Source organism: Marmota flaviventris, chromosome 12 (assembly GCF_047511675.1).
Source record: "Marmota flaviventris isolate mMarFla1 chromosome 12, mMarFla1.hap1, whole genome shotgun sequence".
NCBI lineage: Eukaryota > Metazoa > Chordata > Mammalia > Rodentia > Sciuridae > Marmota > Marmota flaviventris.
The window spans coordinates 62,249,788-62,275,424 of NC_092509.1; the positions used below are offsets into that span (position 1 = coordinate 62,249,788).

At 40.4% G+C, this 25,637-nt stretch overlaps 1 protein-coding gene across 1 annotated transcript; it reads right to left on the minus strand.

The window, feature by feature from the left end:
* Nucleotides 1-2,219: 2,219 nt before the first annotated feature.
* On the minus strand, nt 2,220-24,608 carry Mtarc1 (mitochondrial amidoxime reducing component 1). Its single transcript, XM_027934627.2, has 7 exons — nt 24,337-24,608; nt 19,430-19,603; nt 13,621-13,783; nt 12,595-12,735; nt 9,374-9,435; nt 9,202-9,273; nt 2,220-2,521 (listed from the first exon to the last, which is right to left on the minus strand). Exons 1-7 carry the CDS (start codon nt 24,606-24,608, stop codon nt 2,395-2,397), a joined length of 1,011 nt encoding a protein of 336 aa, XP_027790428.2. The 3' UTR covers nt 2,220-2,394.
* Between the last annotated feature and the right edge of the window lie 1,029 nt (nt 24,609-25,637).

Sequence of the window (25,637 nt, forward strand, 5' to 3'; positions counted from 1 at the left end):
AAAATAAACACAAGTAAATGGCTTTTAAATCTCACTGACAGAAAGCTTGGCAACTGCTCTGAGATCCTGGAGGTCACTGGAACCTCTCTCTTCAAACAGGCATTTTCCTCTTCTCTGGGGACTCCAAGGAGACTCTCACTAAGTGAGAAGAGAGAGTCTGGGTACCACCTTCCTTTTGAGGGTTGCCCTGCAATGTCAGCTACTCACCCAAGGCCCTGACCTGCCTAAAGTAGTTAGGACTCTGCCTAAAGTAGTTAGGCATGGAGAAGTGGATGTTAATCCTTCCAAGGTGGTAGAAATTCAGGTCTACGGCATTCATCTGACCAAGCTTATAAATACCTAGAAATATCACCGAACCAAGCTTAGGTTTCTGATTGGTCCCTCACTATCAGCTACTCTCAGAGAGCCAGTATCCATATAGCTTCCTAAATCCTGTGTACATTCTGCCATGAGATGTCAAGTCCCCTTCTCTTTGTCTCAGCCTACCTGTAGTTTCAGCATAAAAAGGATTTATTGGGGAAGGTGATGATACAGGTTATGTGGAAAATTGTTTTAATTCTCTACTTCAATCCAAAGTGTGCAGAAAACAAATTGCAACAATTTGCCCATCAGAAAATACACACTCGGAACTTCACCTAAGAGTTCAGCTAGACTGCAGTGATTACTGACCTTGTTTATAAAACCAAAGTGAAAAAATGCATAGCTTTTGGTAAAAAGCATGTTTACTCAACAACCCTTCCAAGATGGATGTTCACCTTGGATGCAGATTTTGAGCAAGTCCATTCTGTAGGAGACCCAGCCCTGACCAAGTATCAGAATCATTGGCTTTGCTGGTTCATGTCAGTCAGCTTTCAAAGTCTGACTTTGAACCAGAAGTTAGCAAGATCTGACTGAATCCAGTCAAAGTAGCTTCCATTCATTTACAGTTTATGGAACATTTCTCACGATTTAGTTAACTCCCTAATACAATCAAAGGACTCAATGACAATGACAGATATTCTCCATCAGATCTTAGAATTATATAATTCCATCAGTAGAAAAATTGGATTTTAAACAGAACACATAAATATGTTTTCTTTTTCTCCATTTGAAGGTTTTCAGTGATTTATTTCAAAACACACAGTCATTTTTCTTTCTCTTCACTGACTTCAGAACTTTCTCACCCTGGATTTGAGGAGGAGAATCCAGTTAGGATTTGAGATCCAAGAGATCTCCAGAACCCTCCAGCATGCGTCTGAGTGCTTTCAGGAAGTCAAATTCCTACAGCAGAGAACTAAAGGGTACTTGGAATCTACCCTATTTCCTTTACAAAGAAATATTTTTAGATAGAAAACTAAATGAAATTCACTATCTTTCCAACATGGCCCGACTCTCACTGAACACCACTAGGTGATACCATCTTGTTTTAGGGACATTTATTTTTTCAATTACATTAAGAAGGGCATCATTACTTCCCTGGTCAAGGTCAAACCACATCTTAGATAGCATGAAGCCAGATGTCCTTCTTTCTGGTGACACTATTCACTTGTTTATGTTGGGAAAGATTTTGAATCATTAACGGGATGAATTTAATGTGTTGTTTAGTGGCAAAACAATTTTTTTGCTCATCTTGCTTTTCACATGATTTAGACCACAGTTTGGTGGCTCTAGTGAATTAGTTTTCCACCCTGACATTTTTGCTATCCTGCAGCCAAAGTCACTGCGCGTGTTGAAGGATTCATCAAATCATCATAGACACTGTCTTAGAAGCAGTAGTACCATATCCAAGAAGATCTATGGAAAATCAGTGTCCTGTGTGCTTACTGCAGTAGGACTCTTTACATCCTTCAAAACCTAGCCTGAGAAGAAAAGGCTCCAGAAGGGCTCAAGAAGAAAAGTGAAGTTACATTTCAGGCCTTATTTGAGGAACTATTCAATTTCTACTGCATGCCCCGTATGTGGGGTGAACAAAACATTCCAGAACATTCTTCTGGCTCACCCACTCTTCCTCTTTCTCTTCTCTTTTCCTAAAGACTGAAGGTGAGATAATGGAGGTTAGCACTCTTGGTAGGTGAGTAGAGAAGAAGAAGCAGGAACTATTCAATAATCAAGGTTAAACAGGGAGTTTTCAGAATCCCATCATTTAAGTGACTTACTAAATCCTACTAAATTAACAAGACCATATTTATTTGCTTTGTGCACTGGGTCCTGTAAGCATTAAGACCTAAGGAAGTAAAAAAAAAAAAAAGAAAGAAAAAAAAGGAATAAAAAAGAAAGAAAGAAAAACTTAGAAATCACAGATCAGAGAAAATGCTGCTGAGGTGTCATTTCTGAAGCACGATATAAGTCAAGAGTTGTCGTTTTTCAGGCCATTTCTTTTAAAGACATCAGATATTCCAAAACACGTGATTCCCATTACTCTCCCAGCAGGTACACAGGATCTCCCACTTTGACTGTCCCTGGATTGTCCAGAGCAAAATACTGTCCAAAGAGGGGTGATTTTCCATACAGCTTTTGTTCCGAAGGGTCACACTGGCGGTAACTGCAATAAAAGAAGAATCATGATGAGTCACAGCCAAACAGAACCATGTGCCCAAGCAGCATGTACTTCTGGACTGAAGTATTCAACCCCACACAGACCTGCCACGTTGCATGGGGAAAAGAGCACCATTCTCATCAGGTCTAACAGAACAGCGCCTCCTGGTGTTGGGCAGTGGGCAGCCAGCCCAGTGCACAATTGCAGGAGCAGTCTCCCCACAGCTCTCCTCTGCATTAATGTTTCCTTTTTCAGCATTAAGAGATTAAATACTCCATATGCCTAAACATACGGTATCATCTTTCATTTCCCTAGGCTTGTTTCCTCCCGACTCTATGTCTATAACTTGAACCATGATCCTGACAGTTCCTTGAACTTGGAGCTCTGAAGCCATTCTTTCTCCTCCTTTCTATGACACTAGTTGTCGAATCCTGAGGTTCTTCCTACACAACATCCACAACATCTGATCTTGCTTCCAGCAAACTCAGATTACATTAAAAGAGCAAACTTTTTTTTTTTTTTTGATGCCATGGATTGAACAAAGCAGGACTTAATCACTGAGCCACATCCCCAGCCATTTTTTAATTTTTATTTTGAGTTAGGGTCTCACTAAGTTGCTTAGGGCCTCACTAAGTTGCTGAGGCTGGCTTTGAACTTGCAAACCTCCTGCTTTAGATTCCCAAGCCATAGGGGGCAATAACTTCTTCACCAACCTCTCTTTTTCATCCCCCAGCTTTAATCTATAGTTAGCACTGCACTATATAACTGTCTTAATTTTATTCTGGTCTTATCACTCCTAGCCTCCAAAACTTTCAAGACTTCCCTGTGCCCAAAGAATAACATTCCAACTCTTTAGCCTGGAATGCAGGACCCTCTACCTGGCACCAGGGAGTTTTTTCAAACCCAGTGCCTATTGCTCCTTATCTGCACTTAGTAGCAATCTGCTAGCAGATTCCTCAGTGCACTTTGACTTTGCTTTGTGTTTTACAACTCAGTGTCCCTCGGTGATTCCTATGGGATTTCCCTCCTTCACTTCTCCACGCATTAGAATAGTACCTTTTCCTCCAGGCCCAACTTAAATGCCACATCTCATAGTCAGGAATCCCACAAAACCCCAAGACAAGAATAATTTCACCCTCCTGATTTCTCCGCCCCTTGAGCCCTCTTGAGTCCAAGGCTCAAATGTCAGGGCACCAGTCTGTCTCTTCTGCAGAGTCTCTGGGGAGCAAGAATTATGTCCCACTCCCTGATCCTGCTCATACCCAATGCTGGGCTTCGTATGTCACCCACAATTATCTGTTGAAATTATAAGTGTATTGGTGATCACCTCTATTAAAGACACTATAAACATCTTTGTCAGGCAAAAAACTCAAGCAGCCCAGGCAGAATGCACATGAACAGATGTGTGGAAAAAATACATCCAGGCTTTCCCACATCCCTCTACCAGGAGAAAGATTTCCTTCACTTTCTTATTTACATCATTTTTTTATATTTAAAACATTATTATTGCAACCATAAACTTTATTCTGCCTTGCTTTAAAAAAGAATCTACTGCAACAATTTGGGGTATTTTTTTTTTCTTTCTTTCTTTCTCCCCACCCCCACCCCCAAGCAGAAATGGCTAGTGAGAACCCAGAGTTAAAACTAGAAGCTCCTCTGGAGCTCCTCAGCTCCTCCCCCAGGCTGTAAACAACATGCCAGTGGGCACCATGTCTGTTTTGGAGTCCTGGCCCAGTGCCTGGTACATTGTAACCACTCAGAAAATTGTTGGCTGTACAAATGAATGAATGAATAAATAAATAAATGAATTATTACAGAGAGTTGCTGGTCCAAGACTGTCTTGCCTTGCCAAGAGTATTCCCTCACCCCATAACCTGCCATGGCCTAAGACCTGGAAACTCTAGGCATCTCTCCTGGCCTGCCTCTCTTTGGTCAGCAGACAACCCCAGGGACATTTTGGGATCTGTGCCTGTCTGAGAGTGGCATCTTTAGGATCAGGGCTGAGCAGTCACTTTTATGGCTTGGAAATTCTCATTTCCAATCTCTGTAGTCTGTGATCCTGGGCTCTGATTATCAGCCTTCTGTGAGCCACACATTCTTTACAAGTATGTGTGAAACACTCCACACATATTATCTCTTTGCTTTTTCTTTGCCTATGTACAAATTTGAGTCCCTGTTTTATAAATGTGTCTCAGAGAAGTAACTGACTTGCCCAAGACCCCAGATCTAAGTGTCAGGCTGGGGCCACAGCTCAGGTCTGACTGACACCACAGTGAGGACTCTTGCCACCCAGATAAAAATCCCTGGTCACCATATTCCTCCTGAGTACCCTCACAAGCCTGAGAAGAACTAAGAGGTCTAAAAAGTTGCTCATCTACCAAAGGTTTAGCCACTCGTGCGTTTCACCTGCCCCTCCCCATCAACCACACAGGCGCACACTCACTCTCTCTCCAGGAAACTGAGGAGTGGAAATCCAAAAATAGCCACTGATGCTCCCAGCCCAGTCCCCTTAAACTGTGAAGTGTGGGATGAAGAGCAGGGGTGTAAAAGTGAAGCTCTGTTCATCTAGTTGACAGGTGGCAGTCCATTCTTCTATGTGGGAATAGAAACAGGAAAAGCTACAGGAATGGAAAGCTGGTTCTTGGCTGGTGCAGCCAGGACTTCCCCACACCTCAGTGGCAGGCATGGCTGCTGGGCTGCTGCGTTGCTGACTCTCATCTCCTCCTGCACCATTATCAGCAGCTGCTGCTGAGGCTGCCCCTGGATGTGGGGAGACTAACTGAGGTCACTAGCGACCCCTTGTGTGGATGATGAGGTACTGCAGTAGAAGCATTGTTCAACAGACTTGAAAAAGGTCCTGTCTCATACATGGATCTTCTATGACTTTTATTTAAAAATAAATAAAGAAACACACACACATATGCTTTATCTTTCAATAAATGTAAAACATAAAATTACACTAATAAGCAGAAAGCCTAAGACATGTTATTTAAACAGATGTCTTCAAGGCTAGATACATAGCTTAGTGATGGAGCTCTTGCCTAGCATGTATGAGGTGCTGGGTTCCAGCTCCAGCACTGAAAAAAAAGTCTTCATATTCACAGGAGTAGTGTGAATGTAAACACCTTGTTACCTGTAAAGTGCTGTGCACCAGTGAGAGCTGCTCATTGTTCACACGCCTGGTTTCCTAATTACTAGTCAATGACCAGACTACAACCACAGGTAGGTGTCTAGTCATTGATTAGTACCTTTCCTGGAGATCAGGAGGCCACAAGTCACTCTGGGCACAGGCCACTTCTGAGGACTCATGACCTAACTATGGCCAGTTCCATGAAGCAGTGTTATAAAGGCCCTTGGAGAGGTGCTGCATCAACACTGCCACCCAGAGGCTGGCGGTGGAACAGGATTAGGTTAAGTTTTATTTAAAGCAGCCTCCAAGATGGAGAGAAATGTCTTCTGTGTTTTTTTTTTTTTTTTTTTTTTCTCTCAGCAGGTGTCAATTTTACAAATTAAGACTATCAGTGATCCTAGTGTGCATAGTCATTTTGCATGGTATTTTATTATCTATTTTAAAATTATATTCATTGCATTATTTCAGTTACCAGAATAAATATAAGTCCAGTTGTTGCAAATAAACCAACTGAACCCTCAAGAACCTAATAAATTTGTCAATATCAAAAATTAGTAGATGACAGGGGGACCTGGAAGTATCACCTTCTGCCTTTAGCTCAGCACAGCACAGCCCAACACAAATGGCTAGTGGCACATGTCACTACTGTCAGCAGATTCATGCATGCAGCAAAACTTTTTTGAGCACTTTTGCAGTAAATGTGCTATATTTTTTTCCACTAGGAGCAAGATGTTGTAGAAGCAACAATGACAGGCTCTACCTACTCCCTAAGTCCTGGGGATCAGTGTGTATATCACTCTCCCTTAAGAAAGAAAAGCATAAAATCCATTCTCATATTTTCCTGTGAGCAGACAAGCTTCCCTGTGCCTCTAACCTATGTTCATTCAGCAATGCAAAGTATATTTCATTCTCTTGCCCTGCTTTGTCTGGCTGGGCTGACTGTGGGGATGAACATCAGTAGGTCAGGCTAGGCAGGAGACAGCTCTCTCTGCTGAGCATTGGTAATCTAGCAGCACGCAGCACACATCCCTGTGCAGCAGCAACATGCAGAGACCGAGGCCAACAGCAGTGTGGCCGAGAGGCTGCTGCAGACACCACTGTGTGTGCTTCCCTTCCCAAGATTTATGCGATGTGCCAGGGCCTTTTTCTTCCCAATTTATGACCACCTGTCCTGAGAAGAACATAAATTACTACAGCCATGGCAATTTAAATCTCAGTAAGAGATAGGAGAAGACACCTAGGCTGGCTGCACTGTCTCCTGGGGTATTAGAAGCAATTAGGGCCGGATTGCTGGGCTGTATATAGAGCCTGCAAAAGATCAGGGGGTGTATGGGCTCCTCGTGACCCCCGTCTTTCTGCTTTCACTCTGTGTTTAGGGTCAATTATTCTCCTTCTATAAACATAGCCTCCCTATAGAGGGAGGGGCACTAAAGATTCAGAGATGCAGCCCAAATACATGGAGTGCTTTGAGAAGGCCATTTCTGCAAACACATAAACTCTCTAAATCCAAAGGGAAAGGATGTCTGATGCCAAGCAACATGTTAGGGAGGGAGAGAGAACAAGATGTATAAAACAGGCTGACAACCAATTCCCCAAGTCACTTGGCTTATTCACACACAGACTCATCCAGTTCCACCCCGTCTCCCTTATTTTATAAAGAATGGCCAGGGCCTGGCTGAAGGGGACGTGCTGATGACAACCATAGCCTGCTCTCCTCGCTCCCCTGCCAGGGCTATTTCCATTGCCCTACCCTGTCTTTTTTCTCTCTGGAGCTCCTTTGTGGCCACAGGGAATAGGAAGACTCAATTCTGGTCTGTTCTGACACTGAGTGAGCGCATTTCTAAGAATAGCTATAGTCCATCATCATGGCTTTCCAAAATTCTGCTCCTCCTCCCACAAATATTTTATAATTGACTCCCCTTATCCTCTGGAGATACATTCCAAGACCCCCAGTGGATTTCTGTAAATGTGCATAGTACTGAATCCCACATGCGCTGTTTTTTCTCATACATACATATCTAAGATAAAGTTAATTTACAAATTAGGCGACAATAAAAGAGTAACAACAATAATAGAACAATTAAAACAATATACCATAATAAGAGTTACTTAAACTTATGAATTCCTTATTTCTAGAATTTTCCATTTAATATTTTCATGCCACAGTTGACCACAGGTAACTAAAACCATAGAAACAAAACTGCAGATAAGTGTGGACTACTGTATCAGAAGAATTCTCAAACACGCAAACAAGTTGATGTTTACAATGAACACTATTTACTAACTGTGTGGATTTTACATTTAACATTTTATTATATTTCCTCTCTCACATGTTTATCCATCAGTCCACTGGGTTTGGTTTTGTTTTGTTTTTTGCATTTCCAAATATGTTGAAAATATCAATACACTTAGCTTCTAAATAATTCAGCTTGCACAACTTAGAAATTTATTTGCTGTTTTGTATTGTTGGCAAAATGTACATATTGTGAAATGTATCAATCTTAAATGTTCCATAATATTAACTTTTTATGTAAAAGTAATTAATGTTGCTTAAGTGTTGAAAAATATATAACATCTCTCAACATGATGGTATTTACCTTAGGGTGTCTATATGCTCCTTTTTGAATGTTCCTGAAAACTCAGGCCCATGCACCCCCTGATCTTTTGCAGGCTCTATATGCATAATTCTAATACTAAAAGAATACCCCCACTGCCATGTTGGTTTTACACCCTGTCCACCTTGTATCTACTCACGTACATTGATATATTTTTGAAAATCAAATAAGCAAAACAAAGAAGTAAATGCTACATATGCAATTTTATAATCAGTTTTGCAAAATTAAGTTATCTTGGTCTTTGTATAAAATTTAAAACTATTCTCTGTAATTGTGTCTTTCATGTAAAAATTTTTTTCTTATAAAATACTAAAATAAACATTAAAGTAGAAAGGATAATGCAATGAACCCCCACATAATTCACCCGAATTTTATTTACCAACATTTTGATATTTTTTTTCATATCTTCATATATCTTTTTTTTTTTTTTGCTAAAATAAAGTAGAGCAGATCCCAGACATCACTCTACTTCACTTCGTATACTACTTCATATACACTTCCACAGACTTTTCTAAATTATATTAACATTTGGGTTGGAGGTGTTGCTCAGTGGTAGAGCACTTGCCTAGCATGCACAAGGCCCTGGGTTCCAACCCCAGCACCACAAACAAATAAACAGATAAATATATTAATATTTCTTTCATAAGCACAATGCCTTTATGACACCTAACAAACTGATGTTATCTAATAATTGGTCCATAATAAGGATTGCCAAAATGTTCATTTGAATCATGAATTTCTAAACAAAAAAAATAAGATGATTCCTACCAGCACACATCCTGTAACCAAAGCACCAGCTTCCCATGTGCCAAGCCATCAGGACCATGTAGCTTCAAGGTGTGGTGTTCTCACTGATTCCTCTTGTAAATATTTAGCAATAAATATCACTTCTGCCCCAGGCACCCAAACCCACGGATGAAACCCCATCTGCCTAGTTCTACCTCTTGAGCGTTTCCAGCGGCTCCTTCCTGCTCATGATGCCAGTGTCTGGGTCCACTGTGGTTAGCATGCACCTGGACACAGACACACACAGAATCATACAGAGACAAAGCAAAACAGACCTTCACCTAAAGCAATCCCTCCCTATCGCCACAGGACAGGAAAGACCCTTACCTGGAACAAGCCATCACCCTTTTCAGTTCCACATCCCCAATAAGAAGTTCATTCCAAGAATCCTAGGAGAAAAAGCACAATTTCTATAAATCCTCACCCAGACAGACTGCGTGGAGACTTCCCGGTGTTGACCCCTAATAACAACACTTACATAAAAAATGGCTGACTTATCTCAGTCCTGAGATAAGATAACTGCTACCCACGCAGTTTTATGTTCCTTCTCCCTCTGCCTTTGATGTCAGTTCATTCACCTGAGAAGAAATGTTTCTCTCAACTCACTTGTAAAACTGACATAGAAACTCACCTCCTTCAGATCTCTTTGATCAATCTCACTTGACTCTTGGGGGTTGGGGAATGGAGATCTGTTGAGAGGGAACTACCGATTACTCTGAGTTGTACCAAATCCTTCATGCATGCTTAAGGCTATGTGAATTAAGCCCCTTAAGTCACAGCATATATGTACCCTGTATTTCTCCTGAGTAGATAGGAAGATATCAAAGGCAGGACCTTATTTCTCATTGATCTCCACTGGCACATTTACATAGTGCTCCAGCTACTCCTTCCAGCTGAGACAGCTTCTCAGACACTGGCCTGTGAGTTGGGCAAGTGAAGTCCAGTTTTCAAGACAAATCAAGTCAATGGACTGAGATCTTCAAATCTATCAAGGAGACAGGGCATACACAGATGAAAAGTTAAAGATCAATAAGTACTCTTTTTAAAATTTCCAGAAACTCAAGAAAAAGCCTGATAAGGCAGTATGCTGTGTGTTGATTTCACTGTGCAGGCAACAATCGTTCTGGGGGTTTAGAGGAATACGCTCCAGGCTGATCTGGCGAGGGAAAAGTTTTATGAACTAGGTGAAATGGGATCTGAGTTTTATTTTATTTTTTTGAACCCAACCCATCAGATCTACCCCTAGAGTTGGCTGGGGAGGCTGATGGTGGCTCTGGAGAAAATAGGGAATGCACAGGGAAAGGATGTGATTACAAGGGATCCTCCTCTCCTCTCAATTCACCTCAGAGAGACAGTTACTCCATTCAGTCTCTTGACATTGTCATACTGGAAATTCACTTTTCTCAGCTGACTCAGTAGAAGTTAGCGCTAGTTCCTCAGAGCCAGGATATTTCTGCTTTGAGTAGCACTTCTTTTTATTTGTCCACTTTGCCTTTTGGAAAGTACCTCCAAACTCTAGAGCACTCAAGGCTCTGGCCAAACATCTTATAATAGAGATGTGGCCTCCTGGCAGGTAGGGTCAGTGACTCTGCAGACATGGGCACAGCAGGTAGGCACGGCACCACAGGCCTGGCTAGTGCATCCTGATGGGCACTGGTGTCTCCTGGGAGAGGGACTCAGAGAATCCCCCATAAAAGAGAGTTAGCCTTTGCCCTGAAGAACTGGATCTCCCTAGATCAGTCATATGTACATCCCTAGTCTTTTGAGCCTAAAGTAGGAAAGGTCTAAATTTTCTGGCTTAAAGGCAGGATTTGCAATGTATATGCCATTTATTTTACAGATTGTCTGATATTTCCTCATGATTAAATTTAGACCAGGCGTTTTTGTTTGTTTGTTACTATTTTATTTTGTTTGTTTTTTCAATGCTGGGGATTGAACCCAGGGCTTCGTACGTGCTAGGAAGGTGCTCGATCTGAGTTCTCGAGGGAGGAAAGGTGAGGGGACTCCAGCCAGCGAGAGCAGTAGCAGAAAGAAGGATACTGAGGAGCCCAAGGGCATGGGATTATAGTCCTGACCTTCCACCTTTGGAGAGAAGTGTTGGCCTCCTGAGGGCTGGGAACAAAGATATAAAACACACTCCCTGGAATTTTACTTCTGATAGTGTGTATTACTCATGATATGTGTATTGTAGGCTTCTGTTTTTCTTTGCTTTAAATCATAAAATGGGTATGCTTTGAACAGACTAGAAAATGGCAGAGGCTACCAGCAGCCTCAGCCTGTGATTATTTATCCACTAGGGGGCACTGTGGCCATAAAAACGCTTTTTTTTTTTTTTTAAAGGAGAGAAATGAGGAGTGCTTTTAGAGATAATTATAAATTAGAGAAATATTTCCATGGCACCCTCTACATGAAATAAAAAACATCAGGGATTGAGACACAGAAAAATAAGGTAAAAATTCCACTGTAAGCAAATTATCTACTTACCCAATGTGAGGAAAAGAAGAAAACTAGTCTGTTGAACTCACACTATAGCCCATGAAAGTAAAACAGGTCACACTACTGGAGGTGATCAGTTCAAACAGGAAAAGTCCCAGTATGGGAGAGGTGGAGACACAGCAGAGCATGGCCTGGGCCTGACCACTGGTGAGATTTTCACAGGGGAGGTAGCTTCACTGGAGTTTTAAAGGGGACTGGGACAAGAGTCTAGGTGACCAGAAGTCAGGAGAATACATACTAGGTTCTAGATCCAGTGTGCATTTTTTGGAGTTTTTTATTGGAAATAAAGTCAGGAAAGAAAATTGTGGTGAAATTATCAAAGAACAATGGGAAGTTTGGACCTTTTGAGAAATGGGGAGCCACTGAAGGCTCTTGAGCAATGAAGGCTTTTGTGATGTTTTGTCACAAACTTTAGAGGGGAAGAGCTCATACTGGTGCTATGGGAGGCCTGGCTGTGGCAACAAGGGCTGGGGAGCAACAGTGTAGAGGGAGCCTTCAAGGGCAACACTTAAGCTCCAAATCTGAGTCAAAGAAAGAATGTGGCACCCTTGACAGAAATTGCAAGGTCAAGAAGAAGAGTATGAGTGGGTGCTGGGAATCTGGGAACACATAAGCACCTGCTAAGTCAATAGAGCCCAACACTGCCGAGGAGCTGAGGGTTGGTCCTGCAGGGTGATAGTAATCTTCATATCTAATGAAGACACCTACAGGCCAACAAGAGGTGGCACTGGAAGGGTTTTAGGGCAACAATCCCTCCAGCTCCTCATCTAGCATCCATATTATAAATACCCATCACCCCCAAGGGAGTGATAATTCTCAAAGGCCTCAGACCTTTAATTCCCTCCTTGCAAACAGTGCATCTGTCTCACCCACACTCATAGCTTCCATAAGAGTCTGCTCTTATTAGGTGCTCAATAAATCTAAATGCTGAATTATTGTATAGTCAACAAATAACGCACCTTTTGGAATAATCTAATACAATGCCAAAGACTCTCATATCTTGAAAAAAAAAAAGAGTTAAATCCAAGGAAAGAGTCAAGGCAAAGCACTACTTCTGCATAAACACCACATCCTGAAATTACAATATTGGGCCTGAAGTTAGATGCTTTAACTTTCTTCTCCAGCCTGGAGTTGAGATCCTCCAGGGATGCCTCAGAGAGGACCAAGAAAGGGCTGGCATCTGAGTAGGCAACCTGAAAAGGAGACAGGCATCCTTATAATGTGTGTCACAGAAGCATCTCAGAAGTTATACTGTCTAGTGCCTGGAAACCCCTTTCTCTACATATGTACACACACACTATCACACTAATGCACAATCTTTCCAAGTGTTTTTCTAGTTCTTTTCATAGAAAGTCACAGCAAAGCAAAACCTCAACTAGCTTTGCAGAATTGCATGGTGGCCTGAAGAAAGCATGGAATCCTAGAACTGCCACTAAGCATATGCCATTAGGGACATCACTTCACCTTCTAAGCCTTCAATATTTCCAGTGTTTATTAAGGTAGGCCATAGGTTTGATGGCCTCGTTACGTTTGACAAAATGTTCACTGATTGCATAGATACCTGTGTTTCATGCAACCTGAAAATTAATGTTAAATATATATATATATATATTTTAATGTTGAGAATAGTATGTGATGCTACCAACCCTACTTTCATAATGAATCCCTACAGCCTTATTCCCTTGAGAATCTGTCTGATCATTTGAAGTCTGCAGATCCCCATACCCACAGCAACTTGCATGACTGTAACATATGGTTGCAAACAAACTTTAAAATTTTGGACTCTGAGAAGTTACAGAATGAATGAAAAAGATACTGATGGAGAATGTTTTGAACCACTACTAGCATCAGATGCTTACACAAATAGGAAAGTAGATGCTCATGGGCAAAAATGCAAGAGTCCTCCAAAACAAGAAACAGAATACTGTTCTCTCGGGAAGGGATACCTTTCTGCCTTTTGCTTGGGATCTGAGCGGCCTAGAGTCTGCCTGGTAAAATGACAGTCCATCAAAGATGCCACTGGTGTCTCAAGGGATGAGCAGCTGCTCTCTACCCACAGAGCAAGCTTCGCCTTTCACCTGGTCTGTGGGTCGGAATGGGTCCTCGATTTGGTGAGAATTTCTTGGTTGCATGCGGGGCTCGAAGTGCACCAGGCGGTAGGACTGTGTCTTCAGGAAGCTGGTTATCCATTGAGCTGCGGCATCCCCACAGTCCCTACCCTGGATCTCCAGGCCATGCCCTCTGCACAGGGGACAGGGCAAAGAGCGAGCATAGATTTGAAGATTTGAGCACCCTGACACACTATGTCCAAGATATATCAGAAGAGCTGCAATATCCCAGCTGCTGTATTGCTATGGTTCTTTCATTGTCAGAGAACCTCCTTTTAGCCCAGCCCTGCCTCGCCATTGTGTAAGCCTAAATGAAAAAGAAAGCACATTGTAAACCTTGCTTTTCCTGATTGTAAAACTGACTGATGCATACTTATATTTCCCTACCTGGATGCAATGCAAGGAAGATGAAACGCAGTAGTATTTAAAATGTACCCAGCTGGACGTAGCATATACACTGTATTCCCAGTGACTCAGGAAGCTGAGGCAAGGGGATTGCAAATTTTAGCTAGCTTATGCAATTTAGCGAGACCCTGTCTCAATAAATAAATAAACAAACAAACAAACAAACAAACAGGTCTGGGCATGTGACTCAGTGGTAGAGCATCCCTGGGTTTAATCCCCAGTACTACCAAAAAAAAAAAGTATACTGAGTCCCCAGAAGAAAACTAGGGTATCAGTCTAAAGTAAATTTATAATTGCTGTAAAATCTGGTTCACCCAGCTGAAGAGCAACCAAAAATATTTATTAACATTCATGAGTAATAGCAATACTTGGCCAGTACATGATACTAAAACTAAATGTAGTAACATATATGAAAATGGTCTATACAATTAAAAAATTATTGATAACATTAAAAATCAACTTGGATTTGTTGCCAGCAATAACTTTGAAGGTTTGAAGTAATTCCTTCCTTATACATAGCTATGTGCAGGACTGTGAGGAGGTATGAATTTCTCAGCTGCCAGAGGATATAAATGCTATAGTATAGGCCAGGTTTCCCAAAGTGAGGCACCACTAATAACCATTGTAGGAGTTCAAGATAACCGTAGGTGCCACATGGGAAGATCCTTAAATTAATGGTGAACTGCACAGAAAGAAAGCAATTCTCTTCAGCTTAGTGATGTCTATAACTTTTAGTAACACTTGATAATCATCTCATTTAATGAAGAAAGAACAAACTGCAGGTCCAGAGTCTTCTATAAGCAATGGTTTCTAGTTAGAATTTAGTAATATTTGCTTGTTCCATATTAGCTGTAGTAACTCAATCTTTGCTTCCAGCCAGGTGCAGTGGCACATTCCTGTAATCCCAGTGGCTTGGGAGGCCAAGGCAGCAGGATTTCAAGTTCAAATACAGCCTCAGCAACTTAGTGAGACCCTAAGCAACTTAGCAAGACCCTGTCCTTAAATAAAATATAAAAAGAGCTGGGGATATAGCTCAGTGGGTAAGCACCCCTGAGTTCAATCCCTCATACCAAAAAAAAAAAAACTGCTTCTATATCCGAAAAATTATATAGGTAGCTATTTGCTTCCTTTTGAAATAAATGTGTCTAAGGTTTTTTAGGTTTTCTTTTGTTTCTGGGGAACTGGAGATTGAATCCAAGGGTACTCTACCACTGAATCACATCTCCAGTCTCTTTTATTTTTATTTTTTTATTTTGAGATAGGGTCTTGCTAAGTCTTGACCTTGAAATTGCAATCCTCCTGCCCAGATGAATAATTCTTTTAAAAAAAGATGAATCAATGTAAAGAGAACTATTAAGGAAATAAAGATATAGATATTTTGTTGTCTGGCCTAAATCATGATCATATTCTGCAAATGCTTCAAGTTTGGGAAAGCATAGACAGGTAGATCTAATTAGGTATTCTCTTTCCACAAATGACTTGCTCTAGGACCTTGGTGACATTTACTTATCCTGAGACTCAATTTCTTCACCTATAAAATGGGGATTTAAAAAAAAACTTAGTTGTGAAGATTAAGGACAATTTAAAAGAAGTCCCAAAACAATTCTTAGGTTTGGAACATGTTCAGTAGATGGTAACATTTATTCTAGCACTACCTCTCAGTTTTTTTAAGTTATCTTATGAATTTATTTCATGAAGTAAATATTTAATCAAACAAAGTATCTATTCTCTAATAATAACATACAAATGAATTTCTATATTGTAAAACAAATTGAGTACAGTATCCTATGTTTTTATATAATTGCTCTGTATATAAAGTGGGGAATGATTACTTACAGTGCCTTGGATCACTACAACGAACAGTGAGATTAGTTGCATTTAGAGTTTGCATGAATTTTTTAAAACTTTTTAACAGAAGTGTGATATTCATATAGAGATAGGTACTGCCATTCCATGTAAGTTGATGCCTTTTCACATACTTCTATTACACCTGTCCTTAGCTGACCTCCTGAGAGTCAGAGGGCTGAGTACACACTCAGGCCCTATGAAGAATAAGACTGTTTTATCAGCAAAGACCAAGAGTGTCTGCCTGACTCTTTTCTGGATCGAGATAAAGAATAAATATAATGAATAAAAGAAACATACCAAAACTCATATATCCAAACTGTCATTACCTTTTTAAAGTAATCACCTTCAGAAGGAGCATAATCATTCCAACCTAAAATTAATCATATCTACTTACTACTTCTTTTAAGTCTACTTCATTGTTTAAACTGAGCAATAATCCTACCTGGTTTGATGACCTTCTTATTCATAGGACTCATCTTTGAATGACTTTTCTGATTTTTCCATAAATTGAATCCACAGTAAGAGGGTGAAGATTTTCACTACTGAGTGTGTGCATATGTATGTGGTTTAATGTCTAATATGTGAATTTTGGAAGCATCTTGAATAACAGCAGTTCTACCCAAATCTGTATATACAGACAGCCTTGAAGGTCACTTTCTTGTTGGATGCCTCTTCGTTGGTGTCTGTGCAAAAAAAATGTCAGCCTCCTTCCCCAAAGTCAAACCTTACCAGACCTCCCCACCACCGCCACTGAGGCTTCCTCTTGGTCCTGCCATTCAGAAGCCAAGCCTAGGGCTCTCCTCTGTTGCATTTATGGGATTTATGGGTGGGTAGAGGAGCAGGGAACAGAAGATGCAGTTATGGTTTGGTTGTGAGGCATCCTGTGTTTATACAGGAAAGTTCAGAGGTAAAGTGATGGGATTGTGAGGGTTGTAACCTAATAGGTCCATTCTAGTTTGAATGACTAAGTGGTAACTGTAGACACATGTGGCATAGCTAGTGGAGGTGGTCACTGGGGACATGCTCTGGATGGGCTCATCTTCCCTGTGGCCCCTTCCCCACTCCCTTTCTGCTTCCTGACCCCACCAACAAGAGATAAGCAGCTTTCCTCCACTGGACCCTTCCCTGTGATGTGCTGCTTGACCTTGGGTCCTGAGCAAGGGAGTCAACCATCTATGGGCTGAAACCATGAGCCCCAAGTGAACTTTTCCTCTTCTAAGTTGTTCTTGTGGGGTATTTTGGTCACAGCAGATGCAAAAGCTGATTAAAACAGCTGCTTAGACTCCTCAGGCAATTGTTATATTTTTACTGAGTTAGAGCATTTGCATCTATTTTGGGTCATTTTGTAAACACCTCACCTCATGACTCCACACTTATTTACATTGCAACTTCTATGTATAGGTCCCGAGTTCTGGTTCATAATCACTCAAAACTTGGGGAAAATTTGTTGTCTTCTTCCTGCTTATCACATTTCTCCTCAGTTGTAAGCAGCCACAATTGTGCTGTTAGATCCAGCGTTCCCATTCACATGTTCTCTCAGAGAATCCAATCAATTAAAAAAAGAGAGAGAGAGAGAAAAGTTCCCAATGTTCCTAAAATCTTGAGCCACCGAGATTATAGGTGTGCATCACTGTGCCCAGCCTCTAATTGCACTCTAATAAATATGTTTAGAAACATTGTGACTTTTTTTAAAAAAGTTATTTGTTCTTTTTAGTTATATATGACATATCATACATACGTGGAGTAAAATTTCTCATTCTTGTGGTTGTACATGATGTGAAGTTACACTGGTCATATAAAACATAGGAAGACCCCAACTTCAAAGACAGCCTCAGCAACTTAGTGACGCCCTCCATAACTTAGCAAGACACTGTTTCTAAATAAAATACAATAAAAAGGGTTGGGGATGTGGCTCAGTGGTTGAGCGCCCCTGGGTTCAATCCCCAATACCAAAAAAAGAAAACAGAATTCAATTAGATATGTTCATAAATTAATGATTAAACAAGTTAGTAAAGCCTTTCTGCAAACCAACTTAGCAACGTGTATCAAAAATCTGTAGGATCCATACTCTTTTTCCAAACAAAACTACTGCTAGTAGTTTTTCCCTAAGTAAATAATAAAAGATATGAACCAAGTCTAATGTCAAGGTATTCCTCACATTCTTCTTTATACCTGAAAAAAAAGTGGTAAATCATTCAAATGTTTAAACATGGGGACATGTTAAAATGCATTAGTGAACACCCACAGAATAAAATAGTATGCCAACATGAAAAATGGCATTTTTTTGAAGATTTTTTAATGACATGAAAAAATACTCACTATGTCAACTTAAGTATATAAGCAGAATTCAAGACTGGCTTTATAATATTATGTAAATATGATTTTAAAAGTAGTTGCCAAGGGGACCATAAAGAAAATATGCTAAAATATTAATTATGGTTATCTCACATAGTTTTTGTTCTCTTCCTCTTTTTTTTGGCATTTTCCAATTTGTCAACAACAGATATGTATTTTATAATCAGAAAAGCCATACAGTAAAAACATATTGCTATGTTTAAGACTAAGATATTATAGGAGCTATATCAGTATTGCATTTTATGAACTTTGCAGAGTCCTTAAGACATTTTTCAGCTATGTTTTTTGGTGTAGTATTACATCTTCTGATAGACTAAGGTCTACATTTAACATTTGCATTACATTTGAATTTGAAATGCAGAAACTATAACAGGAGTATAATTGAAGTAAACATTAATTTTCCCATAATGGGATTAAAAAACTCTGGATATGATCTCTTAGAGACAAATCCAATTTTCACAGGATGATTGCTTCCCTCCAGCTCTTTGATGTTGAGAACAGAACATCTATACAGAGCATGCTCCTGGACTGAATGTCCACACAGACTACTGGGAAGTTAATGCCAGATCACTCTTCTGGTTGCAGCTGTTCCTTTCTATTTTAGAACTCCCTTTCATTAGAACTAAACATCATAGTACTAATATGATAGTGTATTATCGTGGTCATTTGCAACTTCTTTCTGAACTCAGTTTTACCATATATCCAGATTTTCCAAACCATGTAAGGAGAGTCTTAAGACAATACATAGCTATATCTCAACCTCACTTTTTCCAGGACCCTCTCTCCACCTGCCACCACCCCATTCCTGTCCATCTTTTATTCTTCTCTTGGAGACACATTAACATGTGTTTGTTCCCACTGTTTCCTACAGGGAACTTTCGCATCTCTCAACCCAACACAAGCTTCTGAAGCTGTCTCCATGCTTCTAATCTGTTAGATTTACATGGTGCTGAGGACTTAGCCCTGCATAAAGTACATCGGCAATCAATGGTTAATTATTAATAACATTTTTAATAATTAAAAATTATAAAAAATGTTATTTTAAACATTAAAATTATTTTAAAAATGTTTAAAAATTAAACGAGAGGATTCCCTCTCTTGTTTACTTTTTCCCAAAATAGCATGTATATTTATTTATTAAGGCAAAGGCTAAGACCTGCCCTGCCCTTACCTGCACTTGCGCACAGCATTTGTGGTGGGTATTTTGATGGGCAGCAGTAGATCCTTCATGCAGGCTGCACTCAGAGTCAGAGTCTCACTGTCACAGGTCAGGGAAATCAGGACCAAGCGAGGTTCCTGTCGAGCAGTAACCATGTTCCCATCTTCATTGATCACAAGCCAAAACCTGACATTTTCAAAACACAGGATATGTGTGGATCACCATGACAGGAAGCCAGTCTCTACAAGAGCTGCAATTATACACAGTCATTGTTGATTTCCTCCCTGTAAACCTGGGATGTGTGAATTTGCATGTGTCTATCTGTGTGTAACCAACTCAGCAGCAAGCAAGACTGAGCCTATCAGCTAATTTCGAAGGGATGAATAATTACTCAAGCACCCAGTATAGTGTGCAGAACATTTTGAGCTCCTTGATGGCACAAAAATCAAAGATGCTAATTGTATTTTCATCTCAATTGTCATCTCAGTTGCTGATCACTTTCATTAAACATGCCCCAAGGAGATGATGGGAATCTATTTCTCTAGAAGATTGGAAGGAAACAAGAAAGTACTGTGCTGGCACCTAGTAGGAAATGGGCTCTCAGCAACAGAAAGACTGTTCCTAATATTGTTCACAGCGCATAGAGTTCAGCTGAGCACTTGCAATTTGCCTTGCCAATTCCACCCCCAATCTTGTTTTTTAACTTAATTTCAATATTCAGTGCTGTGAATTCTGCAATTTGCTAAAAGGTTTATTGTCAATCTGGACAATATTTTTCCTGGCTCAGTACTCCTGGTTTTTAAATACTTCCTGGAAAAAGATAAATGGAGAAATACAGAGAACTACTTCCAAAAAAAGAACAACACATTTGTGTAGGTTCACTACTAAAGAAGCAAAACCTATTGGTATTTTGGTCATTTCAGCATGCACTGATCAAGTGATTACAATTACAGAAGTGAGCTTGTGCTTTGGGGGTCCTCAGACATGAGGAAAAATAGCAAATATTTTAGATCATTGAAAATATTTCTTGTATCACCTCCAGCAGGCTATCATGGTTGAACTATTTGACTACACCAGGAAATATGGTCAGCATAAGCCCTTTCCCTAACTGCTTTTTAATCAGCCCTTCATCCTACATAGTCTGAACCCTGCCCTGTCTCAAATCCTTGGGATAACACACGAGTATTCTCTCTAGGAATCCTTCCTGATAGTAACAACAGTTTAATCATTCTAAAGTACAAGTCTGATCTTTGTATCCTCTCATCGAAAATCCCTACTTTCAGGATAAAATTCTAACTGTCAAGTAAAGCATGCAAGTCCTTATAATCCAACTGCTTTCCTGCTGTTCTTACCTCCCCATGCATTTACAGACACTGGCATTTTTAAAATATGCTTTTAATGGCAGTGAAACACATATGGCATAAATACCCATCATATTCCTATGTGCAGACCCAAAAGAATTGAAAACAAGGCGTCACACAGACACTTGCTCATGGATGTCCATCATAGCAGTATTCCAATGTCATAAGGTATTAATAACTCCAGTCTCCATCAATGGGAAAAAAAATTTAATGTGATTCTAACCATTTTGACCATCCTAATCATTTTGAAGTGCATAATTTAGTGGCATTAAGTACATTCACAATGTTGTGTGACGATTACAGCTCTTTCCAAAACTTTTTCATCATCCCAAACAGAAATTCTGTACCCACTAATGCAATAGCTCTCCATGCTTGCCCTCCCTCATTTTCCAGTAACCCCTAATCCCCTTTCTGCTTCTATGACTCTTCTAGATATTTCATATAACTGGAATCATGCAACATTTGTGCTTTCATGTCATGCTTATCTGAATTAGCATTATGTTTTCAATATCTATCCATGTTATGGCATGTAACAGAACACTCCTTGTCATGGCTTATTGATATTCTACTGGATGTATAAGCCACATTTCATTTTTCCATCCATCCACCAACAGACACTTGGGTTAATTCTACTTTTTAGCTATTGTGAATAATGCTACCATGGACATCCGACATTCAATGTTCTAGAGAATATTTGTCATGTTCTAGTCTCTATTTTCAGTTCCTTTGGGCAAATACCTCAGAGTATGCCAGTCTTACCCCAGCATGTCCTCTCAAGCCAAGATTTTTTTTTTTTTTTTTTAATTTCCTCCCTGTAAAGTATTCCTCTCCTAACTTACTTGCATGGAAAGTTCCTAATCATTTTCCAATTTTCAGCTTAAGACATTCCTTACTCTGTGAAGTCCCTGGGGTGCACCTCCAACAGCTCCTTCCTGTGTGTTCCCTTACATTTGTCACAACCCCCACTGAGTTAATTGTCACCTAGGACTGTAAGCTTTTGCTGGTTTTTCTTGATGGCACTTTCTAGGAGTATATGATAGCAAACAAAAAGAATTTACCATAGTGTCATTATAAATATATTAAATGCCAGCTTTTATTGTCTTCTATTATAATATGAGCTTAAATGTTTTCTGAATTGATACGGTAGTAAAATTACAATGCCCTTTGACTCTGGGGTCTACAAAAACAAATTAATTATTGCCTGTATTCTTGATGATTGCCATTCTGACTGGAGTAAGATGAAATCTTAGAGTAGTTTTGATTTGCAGTTCTCTAATTGCTAGAGATGTCAAACATTTTTTTCATATATTTGGTTTTTTTTAATTAATTGATTGTATTTTTTAAATACATGTATTTCTTCTTCTGTGAAGTGTCTGTTCAGTTCCCTAGCCCATTTATTGATTGGGTTATTTGGTTTTTTGGTGTTAACTTTTTTGAGCTCTTTATATATCCTAGAGATTAGTGCTTTATCTGAGGTGCATGTGGTAAAGATTTTTTCCCATTCTGTAGGCTCTCTCTTCATGATATTCATTGTTTCTTTTGCTGAGAAGAAGGTTTTTAGTTTAAATTCACTCCTTTTATTGATTCTTGATTTTACTTCTTTCACTTTAGGGGTCTTGTTAAGGAAGTCAGATCCTAGGCCGATGTGGTGAAGATTTGGGCCTACTTTTTCTTCTAGTAAGTGCAGGGTTTCTGTTCTAGTGCCTAAGTTTTGATCCACTTTGAGTTGAGTTTAGAGCAGGGTGAAGGATAGAGGTTTAATTTCATTTTGTTACATGTGTCTTTCCATTTTTTCCAGCACCATTTGTTCAATAGGCTGTCTTTTCTCCAGTGAATGTATTTGTGTGGGTTTGTCTCTATGTCTTCTATTCTGTATCATTGGTCTATGTGTCTGTTTCAGTGCCAATACCATGCCGTTTTATACAGGCAACAATAAATGTTGGCAAGGATGTGGGGGGAAAAGGTACACGCATACATTGCTGGTTGGAGTGCAAATTGGTGCAACCACTATGAAAAACACTATAGAGATTCCTCAGAAAACTCGGAATGGAACTACCATTTGACCCAGCTAGCCCACTCTTCAGTTTATACACAATGGACTTAAAATCAGCATACTACAGTAACACGGACATTTAAGTGTTTATAGCAGTTCAATTCACAATAGCTAAACTATGGAAACAACCTAGGCGTCCTTCAACGGATGAGTGGATTAAAAAAAATGTGGTACATATATTTGATGTAATATCAATCAGCTTTAAAGAAGAATGAAATTATGGCGTTTGCTGATAAATGGACAGAATTGGAAAATATCATGCTAAGCAAAATAAGCCAGTCTCCAAAACACAAAGGCCAAATGTTTTCTCTGATATGTAGATGCTAATTCACAATGAGGTGGGGGGGGGGGGTGTTAGGGAAGAATAGGGTTATTTTAGATTAGGTAGAGGAAAATGAAGGGAGGGGAGAGGATATGTTGATAGGGAAGGATAGTAGAATGAAACAGACATTATTACCTTATGTACATATATGACTGCATGACCTATGTGATTCTACAGCATGCACAATCAGAAAAATGAGAAACTATACCCCATTTATGTATGATAGGTCAAAGTGCATAAATACATTCTACTGTCATGTATAACTAATTACAACAAATTAAATTTTTTTTAAAAATCTATTTCAAAAATATAAATAAATAAATTCTACCATTTTTCAGAATCCACTGTACAAACCATGGAACATTTAGGATTCTGGGCCTTCTTCCTGAAGCAAAGGTGCATAGGTTACAGCCCATGTCAGTCCTGTGTTACTTGCTGAAGTTTTGAGGCTGATCTGGGAAGAAGTTTGAAGTGCAGCCTTCCAATAAGGCCCAGAGTGGGCTTGAGGCCAGACCCAAAAGAGGACAAAGCTGTTGGCTCAGAAGTTTTGAAACCTTCTTTGAACTCCAGCTGTCATCATGCAGAGAGGGCATTAATAAAGCCACTGTTAACAAAGCCCCAATGTGCTAATGAAAACAGGAAGGAGTCCTGCTTTGGCTGCTGTGTAACTACGAATCTTAGTTTCTTTATCTACAAAAAAAAAAGTTTGAGAAAATCAGGAAAAATAAAATGCAGCAGCATTTTTTATGCTGCCAGAAGTTATTCAATTGCTGCCATAATTATGTGCTTGGCCTTGCTGGGATCTTGGAGGATTGGACTTTACAGCTACAAGTCCCCCACCCCAAATTTGAAGGTAATTACTAAAATTTAAGCTACCTGAACCAATCTTTTGAAGATGCTAGATGGAGATTTAAAAATTCGCTCATAAAGGAGCACAAAAAGCAGGAAATCCGGAAAACGCAGAGGCTCAAGGTCCCAAACCCTCAGGGTCTGCTGTTGTGAGTGAAACTATTCATTCATTCATTCATTCATTCATTCATTCATTCATTCATTCATTTTCCCTTGCCTCACTCCTCTCCCAGTTTCTTTGTAAGGGAAGAAGGACCTATCAGCGGCCTCTGCGGACCTTCCCAGCTGCGCTCAGTGTCCCAACCAGCGTCAGTCGCGCCAGGGCTCTGCTTACCTGTCCCGCAGGTGACCGCATCGAAGCCCCATGGCTGTGCATTCCGCGTCGCTCACCGACATCCCTTTGCAGGACTTGATCGGGTAGATCCACAGCTGCGCCACGGTGCCCACCTGCTGCAGCGGCCGGCGCTTCCTGGGCCGCACTCGACGCCAGGCGACAGCCCCCAAGGCCACCATCGTGGCCAGACCTAGGGCAGCAACGCTGAGCCAAGGTCGAGGCTGCGCCGCAAGGCCGAGGCGGGCTAGCGCCGAGGAACCGGCGGTACCCATGGCCCGAGATGCCCGGGGCGGCGGGAAAGCCTGCGTGGATGAATCACTAGGCAGCGGTGGGGCCGGAGCGCGGCGGAAACCCCAGGCCACTGGGAACGAGCGGTCCCAGGCCCGGAGCCCAACGGGCGCGCAGCTCCTGAGCCCCTAACGGACCAATCAGAGCTCCGCATCCTTCTTCTGGGAGCTGGTGTGGGAGGTGGTAGCTCAGCTTCCAGTTTTTGCCCTGCCTTCCCCATTTCCCGCGGCCTATGGCTTCAAGGCAATATGCCCCTCTCCATGTTCCTGCCAGTGTCTAGTTAATTAACGTATTTGTGGCGTAGTTTGCTTGAACCAAAAAAACTGCGTAATTTTGAAATTAGAAATCAGGCAGCGAAGCCTCAGAACTGGAAGGGCCTTCGCTGGGACCCTGCAAGCCTGGGGCTCTGGCTGAGAAGGTTGGTACTAGGACAGGCTTTTTCCACCCTGAGGACTGTGACCTCAGTCACTTGCCACTTACAAACAAGGTCATTATTTTAACCATTTTGGTGAAAGAAAATGAAGAAGAAATCCTTCCTTATGTGAAATATCTACACAAACTTAAATTGAGCAACAAGAAACCACTTATGGCAATTTTGAAATAATTATTATGTTTTTATAGGTCTAGTCTTTTTGAAAAAAAATAGGTGAATGATTACAATCCTTCTAGAGGGATTATAATAATTATATAAAAGGTATGCAAGGATATGTGATATACAAGCTCTTGATTGTTATTTCCGACCTATTTTGGTGTACCTGTGTCAATTTTGTTCAAATATTCACAGAGTTGAAAACTTGGGACTTAATGAGATAACCAACAAAGCCACCACTATCAGAGTGATTTAGGAGGCTGAGTTGTGTTACAGAAAAAAATTATTCCCACACTTATTAAAATTTTAAAGAAGACTATTCAAATTATTGGGTGTATAGCTCAGTGGTAGAGCACTTGTGTAGCATGCATGAATGATGTCATAAGTTCCATCCCCAGCATGGGTGAAAAATAAGTATTCTTAC

Bases quoted from the DNA above. Each gene is read 5' to 3' on its own strand.
- Mtarc1 (XM_027934627.2), bottom strand. From the start codon at position 24,608: ATGGGTACCGCCGGTTCCTCGGCGCTAGCCCGCCTCGGCCTTGCGGCG. The intron at 19,604-24,336 runs GTAAGCAGAGCC...TGAAAATGTCAG, and splicing joins TGCGGTCACCTGCGGGACAG to GTTTTGGCTTGTGATCAATG. The intron at 9,436-12,594 runs GTAGTGCTTTGC...TTTTTCTCCTAG, and splicing joins GATGTGGTGTTTATGCAGAA to GATTCTTGGAATGAACTTCT.